This window comes from Antechinus flavipes, chromosome 4 (assembly GCF_016432865.1).
Source record: "Antechinus flavipes isolate AdamAnt ecotype Samford, QLD, Australia chromosome 4, AdamAnt_v2, whole genome shotgun sequence".
In the NCBI taxonomy this organism is placed as follows: domain Eukaryota; kingdom Metazoa; phylum Chordata; class Mammalia; order Dasyuromorphia; family Dasyuridae; genus Antechinus; species Antechinus flavipes.
Genome location: NC_067401.1, coordinates 456,853,626 through 456,879,076, shown reverse-complemented (window position 1 = coordinate 456,879,076; position 25,451 = coordinate 456,853,626). Strand labels below are relative to the sequence as shown.

The following is a 25,451-nucleotide window of genomic DNA, read 5'->3' as shown; positions in this document are numbered from 1 at the left end:
GTATCAATTTCTGATCTCTGCTACTTTCCTCGATGTTAATTCTTCTGAACCTATGGTACTCCATGATCTACAGGTGCAAGAAAAACGCTGTCCAAATAATACTATAAGAGTTTTCTTTTTATGGATTTCTGTGTACCTATTACTTAAAAAAAACTAAATTTCTTTTAATACTACTGATCTTTTAGGGAAACAAAATGGACCCTTACTATTATTCCCAATATTAGTTCTTTGAAGTTACTAAGTGATAACACAAGATTGTATGTCCAGTTAACTGTTAACTTTAGTGATTTTTTTTCTTTTTTTTCCCCAGACACTTGGGGTTAAGGGACTTGCCTAAAGTCAAATTGCTAGGAACAGTAACTGAGACCAACAAGGTCCTCCTGACTCCAGGGTCATAATCTTAAATAAGTAAATGACATTCCAAAATCTCTCTGTGATCTACTACTGAGACAAGTCACCTAGGCCTCATCAATGGCCTATGACTCTAGAAAAAATATTTAAAAAGTAAACATTGCAAAATGGGCAAAAGGCGCTACTCACTGAGATAAGGGCCCTTCTGTGTTTATTCAATAAGAAAATTTCCTAAAAGCCACATTTAGATGTTCTGATTCACCAGTCACGAGGCTCTGTTTCATCCCCTTAACTCAAACAAGGCTAAGGAATGGAAGGGGAGCAATAGACAAAAGTCTAGTCATGATGAAAAGCTTCATGGTCCTGAGGTCAGAAAGATCAAGCTCCCAACTCTGCTGCCGTTGTCTGTCAAGAGAAGGGATTCGCTGCCCGAGACTCCTTTCCTTGATGGGGCTCTCTCTCTCCACAGGCACTTTTCAGGCAGCAGGGGGGATCCCAGCCCACAGGGCAGTCAGTGATGCTGGTGAATTTTTGTGGGGGCCACAAGGTCAGCTCTTCCCAATGACCCAAAAGGGCAATCAGTGTTGGTATCCTTCCTTCTTTCTTTTTCCCCGGTATCATTATTTCCATTTCACCAGTAAGACGCTGAGACATGGGGAGATCATGGCAAAGGAAAGAGAAAAATCGAGTGGGAAGTCAGAGAGAAGCATCCAGACAAGGCCGTGTGAGCCCAAAGGACGGGGAGCCCAGGGACCGTCTGCTGGGCAGGGTAAAAACCTGGAAGGTAAAGCCAGGCCCAATGCAAGAGCATCCCAGGGAGATTTCTCTAGGGAACGAAAGGGCGCAGGAGCAGAAGCATTCTGCTTTAGGTCCTGGATTACATCAGCGGATCCACAATCCATAACAGGGTTCCCTGCCAGCCTCGGCGCTGCCAGGGAAGGTGCCCACGAGGATCCTCAGAGCAGATAGTGGGAGGCAGAGAGCCAGCGTGGGAAAGGACTCCATCATAAAGGGTTTGTCAGTCAGGGCTTCTGGGGGACAGAGAAGGTGACCTCTTCTGAGCCAGCGAGCAGCCACAGAGACAGAAGTGACCAGGGGGCTCACTGAGGGCCGGAAGGTGAACAAGAGTCCAACTGTCCCAGGGTTCAGAGGCCCAAAAGCCCCCAGGCCATGAGGGAGGGTGGCAGAGACCCAGGAGGGAAGGCCCCAGGGTGGGGGAGAGCAAGGAACAGACAACCTCTCCTAGGGGTGGGCTAGGGAAGGAAGGAGCTCCCAGAGGGGGCAGAGCCCAGGGAAAATGCTGCTGCTGCTGAGGGTGGAGAGACTGAGCTCTGCTGGAAGGCACAGGAAGCAAGGAGCACGGAAGAAGGGGCAAACCAAAGGGGTGAAGGGGTCCTGACCACCCAAGGCCTGCAGAAAACGTGAAGTCATTGCTATTATAATCGGTTCAGAGGGGAAGGAAAGCAATGAGCAGATCTACAGAGGCCCTAAGGAAAGGAAAGGTGCCCTCCCCCTCACCCCTGGCACTGGGTTGGCTGTACTGGCAATTACAGGGTTCACTGAGATGAGAAAGCATAAATGAGGAGATGACTTAGAAAAAAATATCGCTTTTTAAGGTAAAAAATAAAGAGTAAGTTTTAGAAAAACTTCCACTGAGAAAATTCAAGTTTAGAAATTAAAATGTCTGGATAATTTTAAGCTACTTGGAAAATTGGGCCATATAGAACAACTCATTCCTAAGATTCAGGGATAGATGAAATTCTACAGTAAAGAGGAATATGAAAAGTGATTAAAGACAAAGAATTGAGATTTTGATAATTACCTGTGATTCAAAGAGCTCAAGAGATAAATCATACAGAGCACTCCTTCCTATGCGTTCTGCTAACAACAGATTAACCAGGGGCAACCATTAAAGCCATCTCCACAAGGCCGCCAGCCTCCGAGCTCTTCCTTCTTCACACAGCACACAGCCCACGGCCCCCGGTCCCCGGCCCCCTGCCCTCCATCCCCTCCTGCCAGGACAGTCCATCTTCCCTGCTGGGATCAAGTGCATTTTCCTCTACTGAATGTCTGCCATGTCACCCCCTGCCTGGCTCCGAGATCAGACACAAGTGCTCCAGGGGCAGTCGAAGCCTTCTCAGCTGCCCTTCCTGGCCAGTCCCCCAGCTCTCTGCCATCCCGGGAGCCTATCCCCCCATCTCCTCCAGGCATGCTGTCCCCCTTACCACAAGCACTTTCCTCTATGTCTCTCCCATCTTTCCCTTGCACATATACACCATTTACTCATAGGCTTCGCAATTAGAGCAGGAGCCCCTTGAGAAAAAGGACAGTTGCCCCTTTTTGTGGGACTCCCCCACGTCGAGCCCCACCCTCGGCACGCCAGACTCGAAGGTGAGACTGAGGTCCTGAAGGCTCTATCAGACAACAGCACTCTTGGGGAGGGGAGGAGGGGGGCTGACAAGCTATAGCCAAGGGAAGTGCCCTGAGGGAGGCTTATGTTCTCCAATATGAACTTCCCCATTTTGTGAGGAGGCGAGGGGGACCCACCATGAAAGAGCTGAAGCAATTCCAGCCTCCTCAGAGGGAGAAAGCATGAACATGACCTGTGACCTCACTTAGTCATCATACTGAGTTGTGCATCCCACACCCACTGTGTGGCCAAACTTCCAAAAAGGAAATACTAAAGTCTTTTGAAAAGAATAAGTCATAATATAATTATATTGGCATTCAAAGTGACATAATTCTTAATTCTTATACACAGAAAAAAATAATTTTCTATATTATGAATCTAAAGAAATTTATTAATAAAAACACTTTCAAAATGTATTAAGAATGTCAACCTGATTTATTCAATTCCATGGCAAGGACATGGTGGAACAAGAAAATTTATCTTTCCATATTTAAGACACTGCCATCTCAAAGAACAATGCTTTTAGTATAATCTAAACTTGACAGGACTTGCCAAATGAAAGGGGGTAAAATTCTCCAATTTCAGTAAATGATAAAAACTGGTGACAGTATTAAAGACTATAACTTCATCCCACATGTTTCAAAAAAAAACCAACTTTATGTTAAAATTTTAAGATTCTCCATGAACATGACGTTTTAAAAGGAAAAAAAATATATATATATATATATTTACTAACCTTTATTTCCTAACATCACAGCAAGATGCAAAGGAGTGTTTCCTAAAACAAAATTAAAAAAAAAAAAATTAGATAGAATAAAAGAACACAAGACAATTCATTCAAATGGGATCCTTTATTTGGAAAAATCTGTCATGAAATTAGATCTAACATCCTACAATCTAAGACAAATCAATATGGCCCTGCAAAATCAGAATATGGTGATTTTTGACCTGAGACAAGAGCAGTCTTGCAACTAAATATATAAATATAAATATTATAAATAAGTTGATCGACCTTGCATGAAAACCTCTTCTCTACTACCTGGTTAAAATGTAGCTAAAGCTCTGGATGAATCCATCTACTTTTACCATTCAGAGGAAAAGATAGATGAATTTAAGATATTCCTTAATTTATCTTAGAAATATTAATACCACACCTTTTTATTCAAACTCCAAACTAGTTTTCTGATGCTAAATAAGCAAGCCATTTCAGAAACAAATACTTGAAGAATCATGGTTAAAATGAGAATAGGCCTAAAGCAAAATAAATAACAGGCAACTAATCACTATCCACCCAATGAAAGATAAATCATGACAGATTATGCTTAATTTCAAATGCAGGCAGGGCTAGCACAAAATATCTTCCTACACAGCAGCTGAACTCCTCCAAAGCTGCCCACTTTACTGCTTGGCACCTGTTGGCTTTCTCTCAACTCCTCCTATTACTAATTTATTCATTCATTCAAATAAACATGTAATGCGGTTCAAGGGTTTTTGAGCAGGAGGGAAAACGATGTTAAGCTACACAGGCCCTGCACCCAAACAGCTAAATTTAGACAGGTTAGGGGGATAAGCCAAACACAAGTCATTAATGCAAGTTTGCAAAGAAACCACATTAACAAATTAATAAACAAATTCAATGAAGTCAGAAGAGGAAGCTAAGGATATCCAGAAGCAGAACATAAATTAGAGACAAATATCTTCTAAATATGAGGGGAAATGTCATATGTGAATGTGTATATGTGTCTGTGTGTGAAATACACAGGACTTCTTGGCTGATTCTCTCCAAGATGAGCCTTTTTTTTTTTTGGGGGGGGGGGGGGGGAGGGGGGCATTCAGCTAATGTAGTCCCTGTACAGAATACTGTGCACTATAATTATCTCTAATTGTATCCTTGCCAGACACCAAGCTCATTGAGGGCAGGGATGTATGTTCATCTAAGATTTCAATCTCGTCCAGTTCTTTGTCCAACATCTTGCATAGAGTAGTGACTTTTAAAATGTGAATGCCATTAAAAAAAAAAAAGCCATCCATCTCCAGGGAGAGAAGCAATAATATGTAATACAAATTGAAGCATACTTTTCTTACTTGATTTTTCTTGGTTTGCATGTGTGTGCTTTCTTTTGAAATATACAAATATATCATATGACTTCACATAAATAATCGCTATGTCATTTGCCTTCTCAAAAGGAAGAAGGGGTTACACGGAGGAAATTTGAGAAGGCTTGGGACATCTTAATGAGGTGGTTAAAAAGACTCCAACAAAAGGCCAGGTGCCCAAATAACCACCCGGTGCCCAGAAGAAAGGTACTGTACACAATCACAAGCAGGGAGGCGTACTGACAGGATTTCCTTAGCCATGAAGTGGGCTTTGGTTGTCTCACCTTTAGATGAAGTGGGTCCCGGTTGAGTTGCTTGCACTGGAAGGATCATCCCTATCCCACAGTTATTACACACAATCAGGAGGGCCCGCAATAGACGCCAACTCCAGAGGTTATTAGTTTCAGAGGCAAGCACACTTTGTGTGGAAGATCCCCCCACCCCTTTCTCCTTGTCAAGTGCAGGTTCCACTGGGGAACTCTTGCCAGCCTTCTGGCTTCTTTCCTCTGGTTAAATGTGCCTCATAATAAAGCTATTTCCCTTGGATGAGATGAGTTTGAGTCCATGAATTCAGTAGACAACTGTGCATTCTTGTCTTCATGAACTTCCTCATTCTCAAAGGCAAATGAATTGTAATTTTTAAAAATTTAGGATTACAACCAAGAATCAGTGACCCCCTAATACAGTGTTGGTGGAGTTGTGATGGAGATGGCTCTTTCTGTGAGATGCTTCAGGCCAATTCCAATGGTCTTATGATGGAAAAAGCCATCTGCACTCCAGGGAGAGCACTGTGGGAACTGAGTGGGGGACCACAACATGCATTTCTTACTCTATATGTTGTTGTTTGCTTGCATTTTCTTTCTTTCTTTTTTTCCTTTTTGATTTGATTTTTCTTGTGCAGCAAGATAATTGTATAAATATCTATGCATATATTGTACTTAAAAAAAATTTAGTGATCCCACAAAACTTAGTATAATCTTTCAGGAGAAAAAAAGGACTTTTAAGTATTCCTAATGAAAAGACCAGAGATGAAAAGAAAATCTATAAACACAAGACTCAAAAAACAGAGGAAATAATCTCACTTTAAAAAAAGACATACAAGGAAGAACTTTAACAAGTAAAAGGAGATTGAAGAGGAGGAGGGAGGACAACACTAACCCTAAATTCTAACATGTTCTACTCCATTTGAATTGGTTTAAAGAGGGAAGAATATATAGACAATTGAATATAGAAATCTGTCTTATTCAATGGGGAAGTAGGAGGAGGAGATAAGCAATAAAGGGAAAAAGATTAACAAAGGGGCTGGAATGAAGGAAGGCAGTGGTCAGAAGCAAAACAGATTTTAGAGAAGATCCAAGATAAAAAAAAATAGAAGAAAACAGGATAGAGAGAAATGCACATAGAAATCATAACTATAAATGGGAATGGGATGAATTTGTTCATAAAAAAGAAATGGACAGCAGAAGAGATTAGAAACCAAAATCTTAAAAATACGTTGTTTACAAAAAACACACTTGAAACTGATACACACAAGAGTTAAAATAAAAAGCTGGAGCAGAATCTATTCTGCTTCAACAGAAGTTTAAAAAAAAAAAAGGCAGGGGTAGCAATTGTGATTTTAGACAAAGCAAAAGCAAAAATAAACCTAATTAAAAGAGATAAGCAGGGAAATTATATCTTCCTAAAAGGTAACACAAATCAAATGGCATAGCATCCAAATTCTGAAGGAAAAAAATTAGTTACAGGAAAAAATAGTAAAACTAGTGGGACCTCAATTTACCCTTCTTGGTGCTAAATAAATCTAAGCATAAAATAAATTTTAAAAAATAAATTAAGGAAATGAATAGATTTTTAGAAAAGTTATATGAGACTTCTAGAGTAAAAAAAATTGGGACTAGAAAGGAATATGCCCTTTTCTCAGTTGTACATAGCATCTTCACAAAAAATATATATACTTATATATATATTTAGAACATAAAAACCTCACAAACAGAAAAAAGCAGCTATCAAATGCACTCCTTTTAGGGCATAATATGACAAAAATTACATTCACTAAAGGGCCATAGAAACAAGGATTAAAAATTAAGACATGGTAAATATAGTAATACATTTTGCATGACTTTATATGTTGCTTACTTTCTTCAAGGAGTGAGGAAGGACTAGGAGGAAGAATTTAAAACTAAATCTTTTTTAAATGAATATTAATTTTTTTAATCTAATTGGGGAATATTTAAAGAAATAATAAAAATATTTTTTAAAAAAGTAATAGAAAACTAATCTAAAGAGTGGGCAAAAAAAAAATCATAGAACAATCCATAATTTCATTAAAGAGTACAACAACATAAGACAATATACCAAAATTGTGAGATGCAGTCAAAGCAGTCCTTCGAGAAATATTGACATGCATTAATAATTTCACATACATTAATGGAAAAAAAAAAAAGTAAATCAATGAACTGAAAAGGACAAATTTTAGATCCCAAATTAAACACCTGAAATTAAGGTGAGATTAGTAAAATTGAAAGTTTTTTTTTTTTTTAATTGAATAATAAATCTAGAAGTTGGTTTTAATGAAGGGAAAAAAGCAAATAAAAAAGATAAATCACTGGTTAATTTGATTTAAAAAAAAAGAAAAACAAATTTAACAGTATCAAAAATGAAAAAGGTGAATGTACTTCCAATAAAAATGAAATTAAAATACATATTAGGAGTTATTTTGCCTAATTATTCACTAGTAAAACTGACAGTCTAAGTAAAATAAATATTTGCAAAAATGTAAATTGCCCAGATTGGCTGAACAAGAAATTGAACACTTAAATAACCCTATCTTGGAAAAAGAAATTGAGCAAACCACAAATGAGTTCCTTAAGAAAAAATCCCCCAAACAAAACAGATTTACAAGTGAATTCTGCCAAACGTTTAATGAACAATTAATCCCAATACTATATAAACAATTTTCAAAAATAAGTAAAGAAGACCTTTTACCCAATTCCTTTTGTGGAACACTTATAGTTTTGATACCTAAATCAGGGAAAGCAAATTCAAAGAAAGAAAATTATAGCACACTTTCAGTAATGAATACTAATGAAGAAATTTCAAATATACTATTAGCAAGAAGATTCAGCAAAATGTTACAAGAATCATATACTATGATGAGGTGGAATTTATATCAAGAATTTCATTTTAGGAAAACCCTCAGTATAACTGGCCATATCAATAACAAAAATAACAAAAATCATCCATCAGTAGATGCAGGAAAAAAAGCTTATCACAAAACACAATAGGAATAAAACTCATTCCTATTAAAAAGACAAAAAAGCAAAGGAATAAATGGAGCCTTTCTTAAAATGTTAAAGTTTCTATCTAAAATCAAAAGCAGGTGTCTTCTATAATATTAGGATAAATGAGAAACCTTCCCATAAGATCAGAGTTGTGAAGCAAGTCTCTCCACTATCACTAGTCAAGAAATAACAAAGAAATTAGAATACGCAATGAAAAAGCAAAATTTTGAAAATGATTTTTACTTAGAAAACCCTAAAGAATCAACTAAAAAACTAGTTGCATCAATTAGCATTTGAACAGTGTTGTAGGGTACAAAAGAGATCACATAAATTATTAGGATTTCTATTACCATAAAACCCAGCAGCAAGAGGTAAAAAGAGAAATTCCATTTAAAATAACTGCAGATATCATAAAATACTTGGAAATATATCTGTCAAGACAAACCCAGGGATTATAATGAACAAATTACAAAACATTTCCCCCACAAACACAGATTTAAGTAATAGGAGAGTTATTAACTAACTGTTCATGGGTAAATCAGTTCAATTAAATAAAAAGAATTCTACCTAAATTTAAGCATCATATTTAACTACCAAAGAATTATTTTATAGAACTAGAAAAAAATAATTTAAAAAATTTCATCTGGTATGACAGGTTGTCCTAGCTTCTCAAGAATAGCCTCAAAATTTTGCAAGGAATGTTGAGGCAATGTTTTAAGACAGAGTATTGAGAATATATATATATATTTTAACTAAAGCAAATTGTTTAACATATATTGGATTATTTGCTGTCTTGGGGAAGGGTGGGGGGAAAGAAGGAAGACAAATTTGGAATGACAAGATTTTGCAAGGGTGAATGCTGAAAACTATCTCTGAATATATTTTGAAAATAAAAAGCTATTATTAAAAGAATTTTTTTAATTCATCTGGAAGAACAAAAGGTCATTATCAAGATAATTAATGAAAAAATTGCCTAAAAGAAAAACCTAGAAAAACTTTTATGAATTGATGCAAAACGAAGTGAACAGAATCAGAAGAGCACTGTATTCATTAACAGCAAATCAATGTGGAAGATTTAGCTACTCTGAGCAATAGGATGATTCAAGACAATTCCAAAGGTCCCTTCTTGAAAAATGCTATCTACTTACAGAGAGAAAACATAAGGCCTGAGTGAAGATTTGAAACATACTTTTTATGTTTCTCCTTTTTGGTGGTGTTAAATTCTGGGGTTGGGGGGGGATTGTTTTGTTTTTTAACATGTTTAACATGGAAGTGAAACATACTTTTTATGTTTCTTGTTTTTGGTGGTGTTAAATTCTGGGGTTGGGGGGGGATTGTTTTGTTTTTTAACATGTTTAACATGGAAATGTTTTTCATGATTTCATATGTTTAATTGATCATATTGTTTGCCTTCTCAGGGAATAGGAGAGATTAGGAGGCAGCAGAGAAAATTTGGAACTCAGATTTTTTTTTAAATGAAATTTAAAAACAAATTAATTAAAATAAATGCTTGATAACCTTTCCTTTCCCAAAAACAGCAATGGCTTTCAAAACATATATATGAAGTCAGACTAGTGGTCAGTTTACAATTAAACTTTCCACTCCCTATGGAACACTTATTGTAGTCAAAGAGTGCATTCACTTTTTTTTAGCTGCTGCCTGACATTCTAATTCCCATTTAGCACCTAAAGTCCATAAAATCCCCAGATCTCTTAGAAAACTGCTATCTAACCATGTCCCTGGAGTTTCCCACAGAAGACAAAAAATGGTAACAAAGAACCATTAATAACTAAACTATTCTTGGAATCTGTCCATCCAAATCACAAAGAATCCATCTGATTGTAGTCTAATCACTATCTTCCTAAACCAGAATAGAGGCACTTTAGCAAGTTTTGCTAAGTATCTGAGCCAAATACAGCATTCTCTTTATTTGCTAATTTATTAATTCAGACAAAAAAAAGAAAACAATCTGTATTTTATAATTAGTTTTTTTTTTTTATTTCCTAGATTTTGGTCAAACATCTCTTTAATGCTGCCTTTAAAGTCAAGATTAGTAGTCTAATCTACAGCTGTGGTGGCATTTATTTATTTGCTTATTTATTTTTGAGGCAGGATACCTACCTTCATCTAATCTTATGTTTTTCTTGTTTTCCTTGTTTCTACAAAATGACCTTGTGAGAGAAACACAATTTTCTAGATGAGGAGACAGGCTAACTCAAGTTTAATCCAGGAGACATTCATCCAAGTGTCTCATTGCAAGCAGAGCTTAGTCAGAATCTGAATGCAGCTCCTGTGGGTTCCAAGCCTCTAGCTTCACTTACTCTGCCAGGTCCTCCCCCCCCTCCCCCAATAATAACACGACCTCAATTGGTTTTAGACAAATTTTTCCCTTTATCAAACCCAAGTCACTCTCAGATGGAAATTTTCAATTACCCTTTAAAATTATCAAAGGCTCTAATAAAATTTGCTACAAATAATTATCCTTAATTCTAAATAAATTGCTTTAAAAAGGTATTGCTTTTATAAATTCTATTAAGCCCCTCAAAAGTTCATTTGCAACACACTAACCATCACTGCTGCTTTTTAAGTGTAGCAGAATGGTGCACAATGACACGGGGCCGGGAGTGGGGGTCAGGAAGGCCTGAAAAGGAAGCTCCAAGAGGCCAGTGTCATTGGACCTCCGTGTCTGGCAGAGGCTGCCAAGCGCTCCAAAGACATAGAGTCAGGAGGATCCCAGCTCAAATCCGGTATCAGGGACCTCCTAGCTAGGGGAGCCTGGCCAGACTTCCTCCGTCTGCCTCATCTCTAAAACGAGCCAGAAAAGAAAATGGCCAACCCCTACAATATCTTTGCCAAGAAAACCCCAAATGGGAACAAAGGCACAACAACAATGAAATTAGCCCTAGATTTAGAGTCAAGAGTTCTGGGTTCAAATTCCACTTCTGGCAGTTCCTGTACAACCAAAAACTAAATTACTACACTCTTATCTGAAAAAAGCTGGCCCTGCCTATTTCCGGTGTTGTGAAGAAAATCTGTGTTAGAACTGAAGTACTGCGCAAAGCTGAGCAACCACAATCTCAGCAGTGAACCAGAGGGACGTTACTTTTCCTATTTCTATCACTAAACAGCTCCAGGAGCTTGGACAAAGAGCTGGCCTTGGAATCCCAAAGGCCAGGTGAAAATGCATTCAATACCGACTAGTGTCTCCAGAAAGCAACTCCCTAGGTTTTATTAGAAAAAGTTGAGGTTACTTTCTGTTATTGTTTGCTTCCATTTTTGTTTTTCTTCCCAGGTTATTTTTACCTTCTTTCTAAATCTGATTTTCCTTGTGCAACAAAATAACAGTATAAATATGTATACATATATTGTATTTAACATATATTTTACCACATTTAACATATATGGGACTACCTGCCATTTAGGGGAGGGGATGGAGGGAAGAATGGGAAAAGTTGGAACAGAAGTTTTTGCAAGGGTCAATGTTGAAAAATTACCCATGCATATGTTTTGTCAATAAAGTTATAATATTTTTTTAAATTAATTAATTAAATGCCAAAAAAAGAAAAAGAAAAAATTGTTACATAAATACTGTTCCAAAGTCTTCATGTGTTTGCATAAAGTAAATTAAATCATGAAATATGGATTCCAAAAATTAGATTTTTTTAAAGCAATCCTTCCTTAATATTTATCTGCTGAAACAAAGTTTTAACTCAAAAGACACATAATTTAGAATATGCAATCATTTGGGCAGGGAGAAGGAAGAGAAAGAAATGCTTTGCTGATTAAAAAATTAACCCTACATACCTATAAAAAACTACCAAACAATGCCGATTAATCATCCTACGAGAAGCTATTTCAGAAACAACACGAGGGCAGAGCATTACTTATATAGAGTGAAAGGTCAAACTAAACACAAAATTACAATAAAGGATAAAAATGGAGAAAAAAATGAGTTAGCTGTAATAGCTCCAATATAAACTAAAGTGCTGACTTTCCCTTTCAATTTCCTGAAAAAAATCAGAAATAGACAGAAATGACTATAACTAGCACCATTTTTGAAATTTAATCTATGAAAACTTGTCCCCACAGATGCATTAAGAGCCCCAAAATGTTTCTCAGTCAACTTACACAATCTCCTTTCAAGGTGACAAATATGGTAGCCAAAAACAACCTTCTGACTTCGGCAAAACATCCCAAAGGATGAGGGAAGAAACGCCAGAAGTTATTAAGGGAAAAAAGAAGCCTCGAGAGGTGAACCCGAGACCTAGGGTGCTTTCGAACCCCCTTCCCGCTCCCCCCACTTAGGAAGTTTGTTTCGCAAGCTCTGCAAAGCGGAGTGTCAACAGGAAATCAGGGCTTCCCAGGTTTATCACAACAGCAAGGAACTCGCAGGGAGATGGTGAGTGAGCAGAGAGCTCCCCGCTTCCAAAGCCAGCCCGTGCCTGACATCCGGACCAGGGGAGGGGGCGGGGAGGGGCGGGGAGGAGCCGCCTCCTTTTCTCTGGGAATCACCAGACTAAGAGGAGGGGAGGAGGCCTAGGGCTCCCACCCGCCTTGCCTGCCAAGGACAACGCCGGCTTCCGGCTCAGGAAGCAAAAACAAATTGTGGCACCTGGCGGGGAAGAGGGGTCGGGCCTTCGTCCTTGACCCATTGGGGCCTCCTGAATATTCTGGGTCCGATGGTTTCTGGAAAATATGGCGGCCCCAGAAAGCCAGGGAAACCGGACTCGGGGCAACAAGTAGCAGTGGCCCAAGCGTCAGCGGGCTCCTTCCTCAGGGACTCCAGCACAATTCCCTCTGCCCTCCTGCCGCGCCCCTCCAGCCTGAGCTCGATGGACACAAGGAGGGGCTCGCTCTCTGACTTGCCTTCCAAGCTCCCAAGAGGGCTTTAGAGCCAGGGTCACTTACTCAAAGTCCCAATTTCTAACCCCGTTCCCCTTCCCCGTCCCGCCCCTCTTCTTATTTGCCCATACTCCGGCCCACTCGGACCTCCTCTGTCTCTGCACTCGCACCAAGGACCAGCACTGGGACGCAGAAGCGGCGAGGAGGCCGGCCCGAGGGCCAGGAGCAGCCCCCAGAGCTTGGCCCAGACAGGGCTGGTCTGAAGGCTGCACTACTAGAGGGACCTGAGGAGGAGGGCAGAGATCGCCTGCTGCCCCACGGTGGCAGGAGCCAAAGGAGGAGATGCAGCACGTGGGAAACGATGGCGGATGAGAGAGCCGGGCACTGCCCCGGGACAGGAGCCAAAAAGGAGGAGGAAGGCTCTGGGGACCAGGGAAACGCCGGCAGTTTGGGAGTGGGGGAGCAGAGTTGTGAAGCCGGTCAGAGTCTGGAGACAAGACAGAGCTCATACCCTTCCCCAGAAGAATCCCACTTTCCGGGTCAAGTCCCTCCCCTCCGCTCCAGCTTCCCCCTAGTAAGTCTGGTGGACAAAAGGGAACATCAGGGACAAAATGCGTGTGGGAGCCAGCGGAGATGTGATAATTGGCCTCTTGGTCCCCATTTATCCGCGTGAAAAATGAAGGGGGGGGGGAGAATAGCCTGATTTCAAGGTACCTTTGAACTCCCCGGAGTTCCACCAGGATATCCTACCCACATACATTCTAACTTCAACATGTCCAAAATCCCACAAAACCTGTTCTTCCTCCAGACTTCCCTACCCCCAAGTCCCAAGACACCCGAGCTTATCCAGGTACTAAACATCTGCAGACAGCTATGTGAGCCAGCACGTGCCTGCCCTCTCCGGACCCTCACACTGGGAGCTACTCAGGGGTCTGTCTGGAGTCATTTCAAGGTACACGATTTGCTGGTGATCACACTTGATAGCTTGTTTCTCCTCCCACAAAATGGATGGGAGAGCTCATTGTTTCTCAGTCATTTCAGGCCTTATTGACTCTTCCTGACCCCAGATGGAATTTTCTTGACAGAGCTCCTGCAGTAGTTGGCCATTTCTCTCTCCAACTTATTTTTACAGAAGGGGAAACTGAGGCACACGGGGTTCAATGGCTTGACCAGGATGGGTGACACAGCCAGAAAATGTTTGAGGCCAGGATTTGAACTCACATTTTCCTGACTCTGGGCCCTGGGCTCTATCCATTGAGCCATCTAGTTGCCTAAGAAATCATTAGCAGCATAATATAGATTTTGTTATTGGCCATATTCTATTCAATGCTTTTGTAATTGAAAATATAATATTTTACATTTAAGAATTGGAAATTGAGATGGCCATCAATTGGGGAATGGCTAAAGAACTTGTGATAGATAATCATGATGGAATATTATTGTACTATAAAAAATGACACGCAAGATGGTTTCAGAAAAACTTGGAGAAACTTACAAGAACAGATACAAAAGGATGTAAACAGAAGTAGGAGAACACTGTACACAGTAAAGGCAATATTATATGATGAAGAATTATATATGAAGATAAAGTATCTATTCTTAGGGGAAAAAAAATGATGCAAGACAATTCCAAAAGACTTGTGATAAAAATGCTATTTGTCTCCAGAGAAAGAACTGATGCTGTGTGAATATTGACTGAAGCATACTATTTTCCCTTCTCTTTGCCTTCCTTGTTTTGCTCCATTCTGTTTTCCAAAAAATGACTAATATGGAAATGTAAAATATAAAGTCGAACTGGTTCACTAAGAGTGACGAAATGATGAAAGGACGAGAGTGTGGCTGGTGCAGATCTGCGGGGCGGAGGGACTGAAGGTCACAGGACACAGCAGGGCGTCCAGCATCACAAGGCCCTGTCCTGGTTTGAGGTGACACCACGAGACGAAAGTAAATTGGACTGAAGTGGGTGAAGGCACCAGAGCCATCAGAAAAGGGCAGAATGGCAATCCAAGTGATCAGAGGGAGGATTTCAGGCTCTGCAGGGGTGAAAGGGCCACAATTATGGCATGTTCTGCATGTGGCTATGGCAGAGCAAGGAGCAGTGGGTCATGGGAAATGGGCTGAGGAACTGGAAGACTAGTGTCGTTTTGTCTAGCTCTGCTGAAGCCCCCTGCTGTGAAGGGAGTTGGGAAGGGAAGATCCCAGATCTAAGGACTAAACTAATTAAGGAAAGAAGAGTCCAGAGACAATAGTGAGCAGGGCGATTCACAGGAACCCAAAGGAGAAGAGGTCCTAAGTGACCATTATAGGGGGAGAACTGCAAAAGGGAATAAAGAATAGAATATTTCATCACCCCCAGCTTGACCAATGAGTCAAAACGTAGCCAGTGCTGCGAAGGTTAGGGAGGCTGGGTCATGGGGAGGAAGTCAGCTCTCAGTGAAAACCTACCGTGAGAAATAGATTTAAGATGAAAGCAGGCTTCTCATCTATGGAACAGACCTTCCTTAGGCTATAATGGAAGGGGTGAGTAACTGAGATGAGGGAATGGGAATAAAAAACCTGGCAGTAGGGGACAGGAAGGCATACAATTCAGAATAAGTAGGATGTGGAGGGTAGAACCAGAGAAGAGTTTGTTAATTAGTAAGGGGAAATTTTAGACGAGCCAAGAGGAAAAAACTTAAAAGGGATCAATATAAAGTATTAAATACAATCACATAAAAACACAACAGAGACCTGATTTGAAAGTTCATGTAAAAAAAATTATTAAGAAAATGTAACCCTAAATTCATAGTAGCATTATTTGTAATGGCAAAATTTAGGGAAATAGATATATCCAATGATTGCAGAAAAGCTAAATCTATATGAGTTATAATGAAAAACTACTGCATTGTAGGAAATAACAAATAAGAAGAAGTCTATGAATCATGGGAAAACAGACCTCAAAGATCAATAAACCCAATGACTTACAAAAATGAAAATGAATACAACACTAAAAGTGATAAAATTCAGAGTATAATTGACAGTGTTGGTCCTAAATTACTAAATTAAGCAGATATAGTATTATATATAATGTATACATTATATATGTATATATACATATTATATAAAAAATGATAAGCACAAAAACTGACTGAAAGTTACATGTAGCAATCACATATTGGACAACTTTGCTTAACTTTTTAGGAAAAATTCTGGGAAGAAGATAACAGGAAAGCCATACTGATGTGTAACTCCCCCCCCTCCCAAAAAAAAAATCAGTTAAAAATGAAATTTTCAGTTATCTACAATTTCTTTTTAACTTAAAAAATGATTACAACTAGAATACATGAAGTATTCCAAACAAGATCAAAAACAATATATCATTCAGTATTGGTCATGTTAATACTGTATCCAAACATACTTAAAAATGGCTCAATAACAAACAAGATGGTGAGGGGTGTCAAAATCATATCATGTCATATAAGGAACAGTTGAGGGAACTGAGTACATCTATCTTGTTCAAGAGTAGGCTGAAGGAAGCCCATGATACTTGAGAGGACAATATACTCTCCATGCAGCAGATGTGCAGAGCAGAATTAGAAAGAATGGAGAAGGAAGTAAAATTTAGCTCCCTATTATATAAGCAAGAATATTTAAAACTATCCACCTATTACAGAGACTGCTTTAAAAATCAGTGAGCTCCCAAGTCAGGCAACTAGCATTTATTAACTGTCTACTATGGTTCTGTAGATATAAAGAAAGAATGGCTGCTTGTTAAAACCACCACAAAAGAGATTCCTACACAGAATGAAAGATTAGTTCCTTGAAACTAAGGCTTTTATACACCTGGCAAGAGTCACTAAATCTTACAGATCTTGTTTGCACAGGACATCAGACTAATTACATGAAGCCCCAGAACACTGCAGAACCTCCTAGAAACCTGATGGGGAAGAAATGAACTTGACTTATTGACAACGCCCAGCTTCTCATGAGTTTGAAGGGATGCCCTCCATGCCAGGTCGGACAAGGGAGATGAACTGATCTGGAAGACAGGGCCAGGCAGCTTTCAAATTTCGAAGTTCTTCTTACCTATCCTAAACACCGCATGAAAGTAAACACCTGCGCAACTTTGCAGTACAAAGACCTCCTTGCTTTTACTATGCAGTAGAAAATTGTTTCCGAAGAACTGAAAATGAGAGGCACCTGGCAGAAGTGAGTGAGCGAGCTGCCAAAAAAACCAAAAAGGGCCCAAAAGAACAAGGACATCATCGTGGAACCTTATGATGGGAAAAGACAGCCTGACCGAAAGGCAAAGTCAGGTGGCCCCAAAGCAAGGAAGGCCTTCGCCATACTGAGGGGAATGCCATGCGGCAAAACGTTCAGGAGAATAAGAACCAGTATGAAACAACTGGGCCAGGTATGAAGAATGGTGATCTGCATTGGGACGGACATAGACTATCAATGTACATAGTACATTAATTCCTAGGACTCACTAAGTAAATAAATACTTGAGGGCAAGAGGCATCTATTATTTATCTTCCTGCCTCTCTTAAAACTTAGAACAATGCCTTGTATTTTTTAAACACTAATTTTCATTCTTAAAAGGATATCCTCAAAATTTAGGTAAGTTATCCAGGCAATTAAAAAAAAAAAGTGTTCTCCATCTGAAACTTTCTGCCCAAGAGAAGCAAACTATCAAAAGAATTGGTGTTTTTTTTTCCCCCTACAAAGTTAGCAATGAGAAGAAAAGGTAATACCATTAAAACGTCTAAGTGATTTCCTAAGTACATGACTCATTGGTAACAGTGAAATGGAAATACTTCCAATACAATGCAAACAAAAATATTTGTTATAAATACCCAAAAGGACAAATTAAAGGAAAATAGGTGAAATGAAGACCAAATTCTAACACTCCCTAGTTCAACAAAATTATAGACAAATGTCTGTAATCCTTTGATCCTAGTGATTCTGTGGATAATAAAACAAAATCAGTTCTAATGATATTACTCTGTAAATCATATTTTTTACCTAATCCCCTCTTCTGGCTAGTCAAATCTAGTCTCAATTTTAGAAGTTATTTTCATGCTGCCTACTCTGGGAATGAAATAACTTCAGCAAAAATGTGTAGCCATCCACTACGTGCAAAGCCTCCCTGCATACTGGGGGTGAGTGGTCCTGAACACCGGGGGAAGGGGGCTTAAATGGTACCAACTGTGACAGCATGTAGAAAACTACGGGAGGTTGGGTGTTTTCTGCTCTCCCTTCACTTCTAATGATTTGCCATCAAGTTGGTCAAAAGATGATAAACGTTTTGGCCAAAGTAGCTCCTGCCCCAGCCTTTGCAGGTCCCCGGGTGCTGGGAATCTGCCTCCCTGGAGTGCCCCTGCTGACATGGATCCTTGACTGAAATGGGCCCAGAGCACTCAAAAAGATCCAATGAAGTGTAATGCGGGGCGGGAAAAGTTCGGAATCCCAGACCAATAACCTAGGGACAGAATCCAACTCAAAACCACTCCCTAGAGTTAGTCAGATCTGTAATCAATATCCCTAACAGTCAACACTAAGCAATCAACAAGGAGGAGGAAATCAGTCTATTAGAAGAAAAACAAGGTGTGATTTCAAGGAACTTTTTGAGACACTGTATGAGAAAGCACAGCTAAGTCCGAATGGAATTGAAATGCTTCAGACGTTACAAATGTAGGAATTCAAGAACGGGAGGGTGAAAACCAGGGTATTATAGAGTCCTGCCCCAGTGGGACCCACAACTTTTAAGCGATTTTCCTGGCTGGCCTAATTTGTGAAAGATCAGACTCCGTAGGAATCGGGGATCTCATTCTGGAGGCAATGCTACCAGCAATCTCCTACAACATTTGGGACACACGGGCCCAATTTCTTGGAAAATCTACCTCCCGGAGCAGGACCGCAGCGAGGCCCCGGGGAGGGGGCAAGCAGGGAAGGAGGCGTCCTTCACCAGCCTCCACAGTCCTCACAAACGGGGCTTTCGTGCGCGCTGGCTGGTACAGAGGTCAATCTCAAGCAGGAAAATGCAATTCGAGCTCACAAGGCACCGGCCTTCCCAAGGTGGAACCCCCGCTGACCCCGAGGCACCCCGGGCCCCCCAGAGGACACTCCAGCAGCCTCCCAAAGACCTTCCAGGTCCCACCTCTCGGGCTTCTTGCTTCCGCACCCACGGAGGCCAACAGACAGCTTCCCTGAGGCGGCCCGGGGTCCGGTTCCTACAGATCCAGCGTCTGCGGGATCCCGGCGGGCTCGCTGGAGCGCAGGAGCCCCGAGGGAGCGAGACCGAACCCGAGGCTCGGAAGCAGCCGAGCGGGCCGGGCCGCGCGGAACTTCGCCGCCTGAGCCGGGACAGGAAAGGGGAGCTTATGGGAGGACCTCGCGACCAGGGGACTGCTGAGATGGGGGGAGGAGGGGATAGTTCCCAAACTCTCGGCGGGGGGACTGGGAGCAGGCATGAAGTGCCGCGGGGGATCCCTCAGGGGAAGGGTCGCAGGGGAGCCCCAGCTCACCGTGAAGGTCCTTTTGGCCGATGTGATGGGTCCGGATCAAAGAAGAGAGCCTCCTTACGTCGCCCTTAAACACGCATTCGTGCACGGGGTAGAGCGAAGGGCCCCGGCCGGGGTCCGAGGCGGCGGCGCCCGGGAGGGAGGAGGAAGTCGAGCAGCAGCCAGAGCCGGCCGGGGCCTGCGGCGGCTTAAGCGGTAGCCGGGGCTGCGGCGCGGCGGGGTGCGGGGGGTGGCCGCTGCCGCGGGGCCCCTGCCGGCCGCCCTTGCCCCCGCCGCCCCCGGGCCCGGCCCCGCGCGCCGCCGTGAAGGGCCCGGGGGCGGCGGCCGCCTCGTCGTCGCCCGGCTCCAGCAGGTCGCCCTCCTCCTTGCCGCAGGGCTTCGGGTCCCTCCGCAGGGAGCGGATCTTCTCGCCGGTCATCGCCGCCGCCGCCGCCGCCTCGGCCTCGGGCTCTGCGGACTCCGGGGGGCGCTCAGAGCAGCCGGGGCGGCCGCCGCGCGCAGCATCCACTCCCGCGGAGGCCCCGGCCCCGGCCCGCACGCATGTCCCGCCGCCGCAGCCCGTCCTGGGCTCGCTGGGGGGAGCTCGAGCCTCGTCTCCCGCCGCTGGGCTCACAGGCCGCGGCGGCCCACAGCCATCTTGCCCTGCCCCGTTGCTCTCGCGAGAGCTCGGCGGAGGCGGGGAGGGGAGCGGGACCAGCCCGGCCCGGTCAGGAAACACCGCGAGACGCGCGCGGCCTCGCGCCCGCCTGGCCTCGCCCCATGTCCACTATGTGGCCCTCGCCTAAGCGCCGGTAGCTGCCGCGGGCTCCGGGCACGTGCCGAGCGCACCACGCCCCGCCCCGGGGACCAGCCCCAGGGGCCTCGAGCAAGCTGTCGGAGTTCTGAGAGCCCGTCTGCTCTAGCGTGGGTCTCCCGCCCACTTCAACTCGCGAGGCCCCGAGCCTGTGTTACATCTGCGGCTGCCGGTAGGCTAGGAATGTGACGTCACTGGCAGGAAGTGATGTCATGCGACGGCTCCACGCGTGGCTTCGGCTGTCCTCATCCTACCGGGAAAATGTGACGTCAGGCCTCCAAGCTCCGGAACGGAGTGCTAGGAGGCCCGGCTGCGGTCCGGGCTAGAGCCTTCGCAGGGACTGCAGCCTCTTCCCCTTCCAACCACAGCCTCCGGCCAGCTCATCCCTTCTGGGTTAAAGAGAGTCCCATCCAGTCCCTTCTGCGGGAGGGCCACGTGCCAGGCCACCCTCCGCGACACGGGGGGAGGCGCCTGCACTGAGGAGGCGGGGCATCGTGTCTGGTGCAGGAACCTGGGGCGAGGATGGGAGCCTGGAGCCTGTGACCTGCTCCGCAAACCTGGGGGGCAAGAGGGGAGCAGAGCCCAAGCTCAGTCACCGCCCTGTCCCATTCCCTCCCAAACTCCTGCCTAGAACCTGACTGAGATTATTGGGGCGACTGTAATTAGATCTTCACTCATCGCCCTGCTCCCAGCTCCTCCCCTTTCTAGTTCTAGACCCCCTAAAGCAAGCTGCCAAAGACCCTGCTTCACCATCAAAGCTGGGAGAAAGCCGGGCCCTTCCCCAACCCCTGCTCAGTGTCGGGCCGGCTGTGACGGTCTCAGAGGGAGCGATCTAGTGGCCAATTATCCGACAGTCAGGATGGCTGTCACCCCTGCTTTGTAAGAGGAATGCGGTCCGGAGGGGCTGCCCTGCCCCGGAAGCCAGGAATCACAGGGCGCCACTATGGCGCCAGGACGCCCCTAACCCCTCCATCTGATGACCCTCCGGTCAGCAAAATGTCTGTCCCCAGCCTCCCGCTGGTGGCCATAGTTTAGCCTCCCATTGCACGGCACCCAGAGATGGCTTAACCTTATAAAAACGGGGGAGGGGAGATCTGAGTTCTCTTGCTGGCAGACTCCTCCAATCAGCCCGGCGCTCTGCCTCAGTTTCATCTTTGGGTGAATAGTCTTGACTATCTGAGTGTCCCAAATTCCCAGAGAGGAGGGATGATGTCACCAGGCTGAGACGCTCTTCCAGAGTCCCCCAAGTCCAGTGGGAGGATGAAGGCCAGATCCTGGCGCTGGACCCGATCACAGTGCCGACCTGGGCACCATGAATGTCTGACAAAGCTCCACCTAATCACCACCACTTTGGAGCAGCTTGTTTTACCTGCCCATTCCTCCAGGAGTCTCCCTCCTGCAAATCACGGACGGGCTACTCTCCCCTAGGTGTAACTCACCGGCCCAGAGACCTCCGGTGTGACCGCTGCCTGAGTTTCCTGGAGCTGGAGGAGCACGGTCCTTCTCCGAGGCCGCTCCTCCTGGGCCTCTGGGCCTTCTCTCCCCATGGTCCCTGCGGGTCCTCCTGGTCCACTTATTCTTCCTTGACCCTGGTCTCCTGGACCACAGCTCCTCAAAACCCTCGGATTATTGTCCAGGACCGTTACACATTGTGTTCCTGAGCACAAGGCATCCTGGTGCCAAGCACAGTGTGAATAGCTATTAAATGTTTGATGATGATTAAACGAATGAATAAATACCTGAAAAGTTTTAGAATGTGAGCTCCTTAAGGACAGGAGTTTATGCTTTTCTCTACGTTCCCGGAACTGAGCTGGTATCTGACACATGCTAATCACTGACTAAGTAGTTCTCAATTGACTGACAATGGAATTGGAACTTTACTCAGCAGGTAATAAGGGATCGCTAATGATTTTTGAGTAGAGCAGTGACATCCTCAGAATAATGCATAAAAAGGGTGGTTGTGGCATTGTCATAAAAGGAAAAATGAGGCCAAAGAAGAAAGGAAAAACTGATAAGGAGCCTCCCGTTATTCCATACAGTGGATAATGAAGGAATAGGGAAGGAAAGTAAGAGTGGTGGTCTTCATGCTGGGAGGATGGATGCACGAGAAATCACTGAGATGGAATCTCTAAAACAAAGCTTACTCTGACAAAGTGAGCAGGCCAAATAGCATGGGAAACTATTAGGGTCGGGGAGGAAGGCTTTTACACCAACATTTTGGCTCTAAGTGATGGTAGGAATAGTAAGGCCGCTAAAAACAATCTTTTTCAGACAGCAACATAGACACAGAGTTTATTAAAAACATTAAATCAAAACAGCAACTTGGTTACCTGGGTTCAAGGACAGTTTATAGGGTCAGTGTTCCTTCTGTGGTCCCAGCAAGTCTACACATACTTATGTTAGTGATTTTAGAAAATGATTACATTAGTAATTTTCACAAGCTAGTCTAGTGTTAAGGACCATGCCTAAGTGAAAGGACAGGTCAATTCCCCGAGATCCTCCGCATCTGTGGATCATGACACTTGAAGGAGTTGCAAAGTAGCCTTTACTAATGCAGATGTTCCTTGTGGATTGGAAATGAAATAAATTTGAATCAGAGGGAAGAGGGGGGAGGTCAGACAATGCAACGGCCTCTCCATGGGGAGGTCAGAGAACAGACCTCAGTCTCCTTGTATCATCATCCTCTCACATGAAAAGAGCCATTCTACAGGTCTGAGTTCGACCTCCAGCAGGTGGCTCCTGTATCGCAACAGTCGAACCCAGCATCGTGATCCAGCATGTTTTCTACAATGGCAGAATAAAAAGTGAAGGTGAGAACAAGTCAAAAAAACAGATTATGATTTAGAGCATGGGATGCTGGGAGTGGTGGTACCACTGACAGAAATAGTCAAGAAGGAAAGGCAATTTCCAGAAAGGTAAGACAGCTTTGGACGCGTCCAGTTTGAGCAGAGCGTCCTAGTGGAAACGTTCTGTAGGGAAGCATTAAGTGCTTGCCATATGCTGGTTATTGCGCAGAATGCTGGTGCTTCAAATATAATCAGAAAGACAATCTCTCCCTTCAAGGTGATTATTGTCTAATGGGGGAGCATGTCAGAGAAGGAGAGGGAAAGGGGCTGAAGTGAAGGGACTCTGTGCAGCAGCAGGAAGGGGACAGGAGACCAACAGCCCTGAGCCCTCCGCAACAGGGAGGTCCAGTTGGAGAAGGGGACTAGCACACTAGAGAGATATGCCTGGAAAGAATAGCAGATTGCCGGGATGACTGCCCATGGTAAAGCTCAGGAGGTCACCAGCACGATGGCCTTGAGGATGTGGGACTGGAACTCAGAACGGAGGCCAAAGCCTCCCATGCAGAGGTATGAGAGGGAGTGGAGAGAAAGAGGAGACATCTGAAGCCTCCGGAAGGTGTCTGTCCTTGGTCCTAAAAAAGAGCCAAAATGACACAACAGTTAGGGTGGAATCACAGTATGTCTGGCTGTGGCTGATGAGACCAAGGGAGCTCAGCCTCTGCCCCGGGTCAGACGTTTGGGGGGCTTCTTTAACTGTGTTTATTGCATTTCTTCTGGCCCAGTTCAGTCTGCTTTGCTCACAGAACACAGCGCCTTCTCCAAGGAAGAAGTGCACAACGCACTGGGGGCCAGGGTCTCCATGTCCTACAATTGAATCTCAAGTGCTTTAGACCTTGGGAGTGGTTTTTTCTGACCACCCTGGGAGCACTTGCCCAGTGTGAGTTCTCCAGAAAATATTTTTTTGGAGCAAGCATATATATAGTCCAATAGTGTCAAAAAATCTTCAGGGAGGTCATAAAGGATAAGGTTTGGGAGAAAAAAAACCACACACATATGGCAATTAGGTGATCATTTAGGACCTGTAAGAATAGCTTCTGTGGATGGGCAGGGCCAGAAGAGGCCTGAAAGAGCTTCAGAAGGAAGTAGAGGTATTAGGTAAGGACATTTGGCAAGAAGTAAAGAGAAAAAAGCTTAAATATCCATGGATTATGATAGTATATTCAAAGAAAGTCTTTTAGGATTGGCTAGATAAATGGGGGGTGTGGGGCTGGAACCTGAAACTCCTGTGAACTTAACTCATGGTTTTGTACCTCTATCCTTTTTTCACCTGATGATGTTTCCTCTACCTTTTGGTATATAAAATAACTGCAGAGACTAATGAATTATGTCCTCCCATTTAATAGCATACATTGATCAACAGGCTATAATAAATGGTGAGTAGGAACAGATTTCTATATGAAGAACTGTGGCAATATGACCTCCTCAGGTGAATTTATGAGGTGAAGGGTAAGACAGACATATAGTCTTAGGGACAGACAAGGGAGATGTCATCTAATGGTGCAATAATGGTGGTATTTATTAATTACACTATGTTCAGTGGATAAAGAAGTAAACAATATCAGGTGTGACTTAAAGGATTGTTCCCTTTCCTTAACTATTTTCTTTTTTTTTTTTTTTTTTTATTTCTAAGATAACAAAAGAAGGGCAGCTAGATGGCACAGTGGACAGAGTAGAGGCCCTGGAGTCAGGAGGACCTGAGTTCTAATCCAGCTTCAGACATTTAACATTTACTAGCTGTGTGACTGAGCAAGTCACTTAATCCAAACGTCTTTGGGGTTAACAAAAACCAGAAACGAACAAAAAGAACAAGAAAGAACATTTTCCTAGATTCCCTATTAAGACAGCCAGGACTATGATTGGTTAGCTCCTTTGACAATTCAAGTTAAACTATCAGACAACCCCAGAAGCAGCTCTCAACAATCCAGTTTTATATAACAGCATAAAAAGCTCCTCAAGCTCCTGTCAGGCTTTCCTCACCAGCTTCCGGCCAATCCTGCCAGTTTGTCTCTACAATAGGCCATCTTGGGAACTTCCTTCTGACCCAACTGGGTAGGCTCAGCAATCCAGCCAGGGCCACCTTAATCAAGGAGGACAAGCCAGTATTGGCCAGAGGAAAAGGCCTGGGAGACAAGAGGTTCTGAAGCTCTTAGAGATCCCTTAGGTTAAGCAAAGCTTTAACACATTCTCTTTGTCTCTGTCTCTTTCTCCACTTTATCTTCTGTTTTCCTCTCCAGGAAAAGTAAAGGACACAAGAGGGAAGAGTATCAAAACGAGAAAGGAGGGAAAATGATCCTAGAAAGAAAGTTTCCTGGTCGGTGAGTGACATGT

The 25,451-nt window shown here is 43.3% G+C and overlaps 1 protein-coding gene across 1 annotated transcript in view; it reads right to left on the bottom strand.

The window, feature by feature from the left end:
• ANKRD13C (ankyrin repeat domain 13C) overlaps positions 1–22,051 on the bottom strand; it is a 44,074-nt gene extending 22,023 nt beyond the window's left edge. The window contains exons 1-2 of the mRNA XM_051999436.1: positions 19,488–22,051; positions 3,498–3,539 (exon numbers count right to left, since the gene is read on the bottom strand). Coding sequence (XP_051855396.1) covers positions 3,498–3,539; positions 19,488–19,902 — 457 coding nt within the window. The 5' untranslated portion in view covers positions 19,903–22,051. The remainder of the gene's footprint in view (positions 1–3,497; positions 3,540–19,487) is intronic.
• Positions 22,052–25,451: the final 3,400 nt, after the last annotated feature.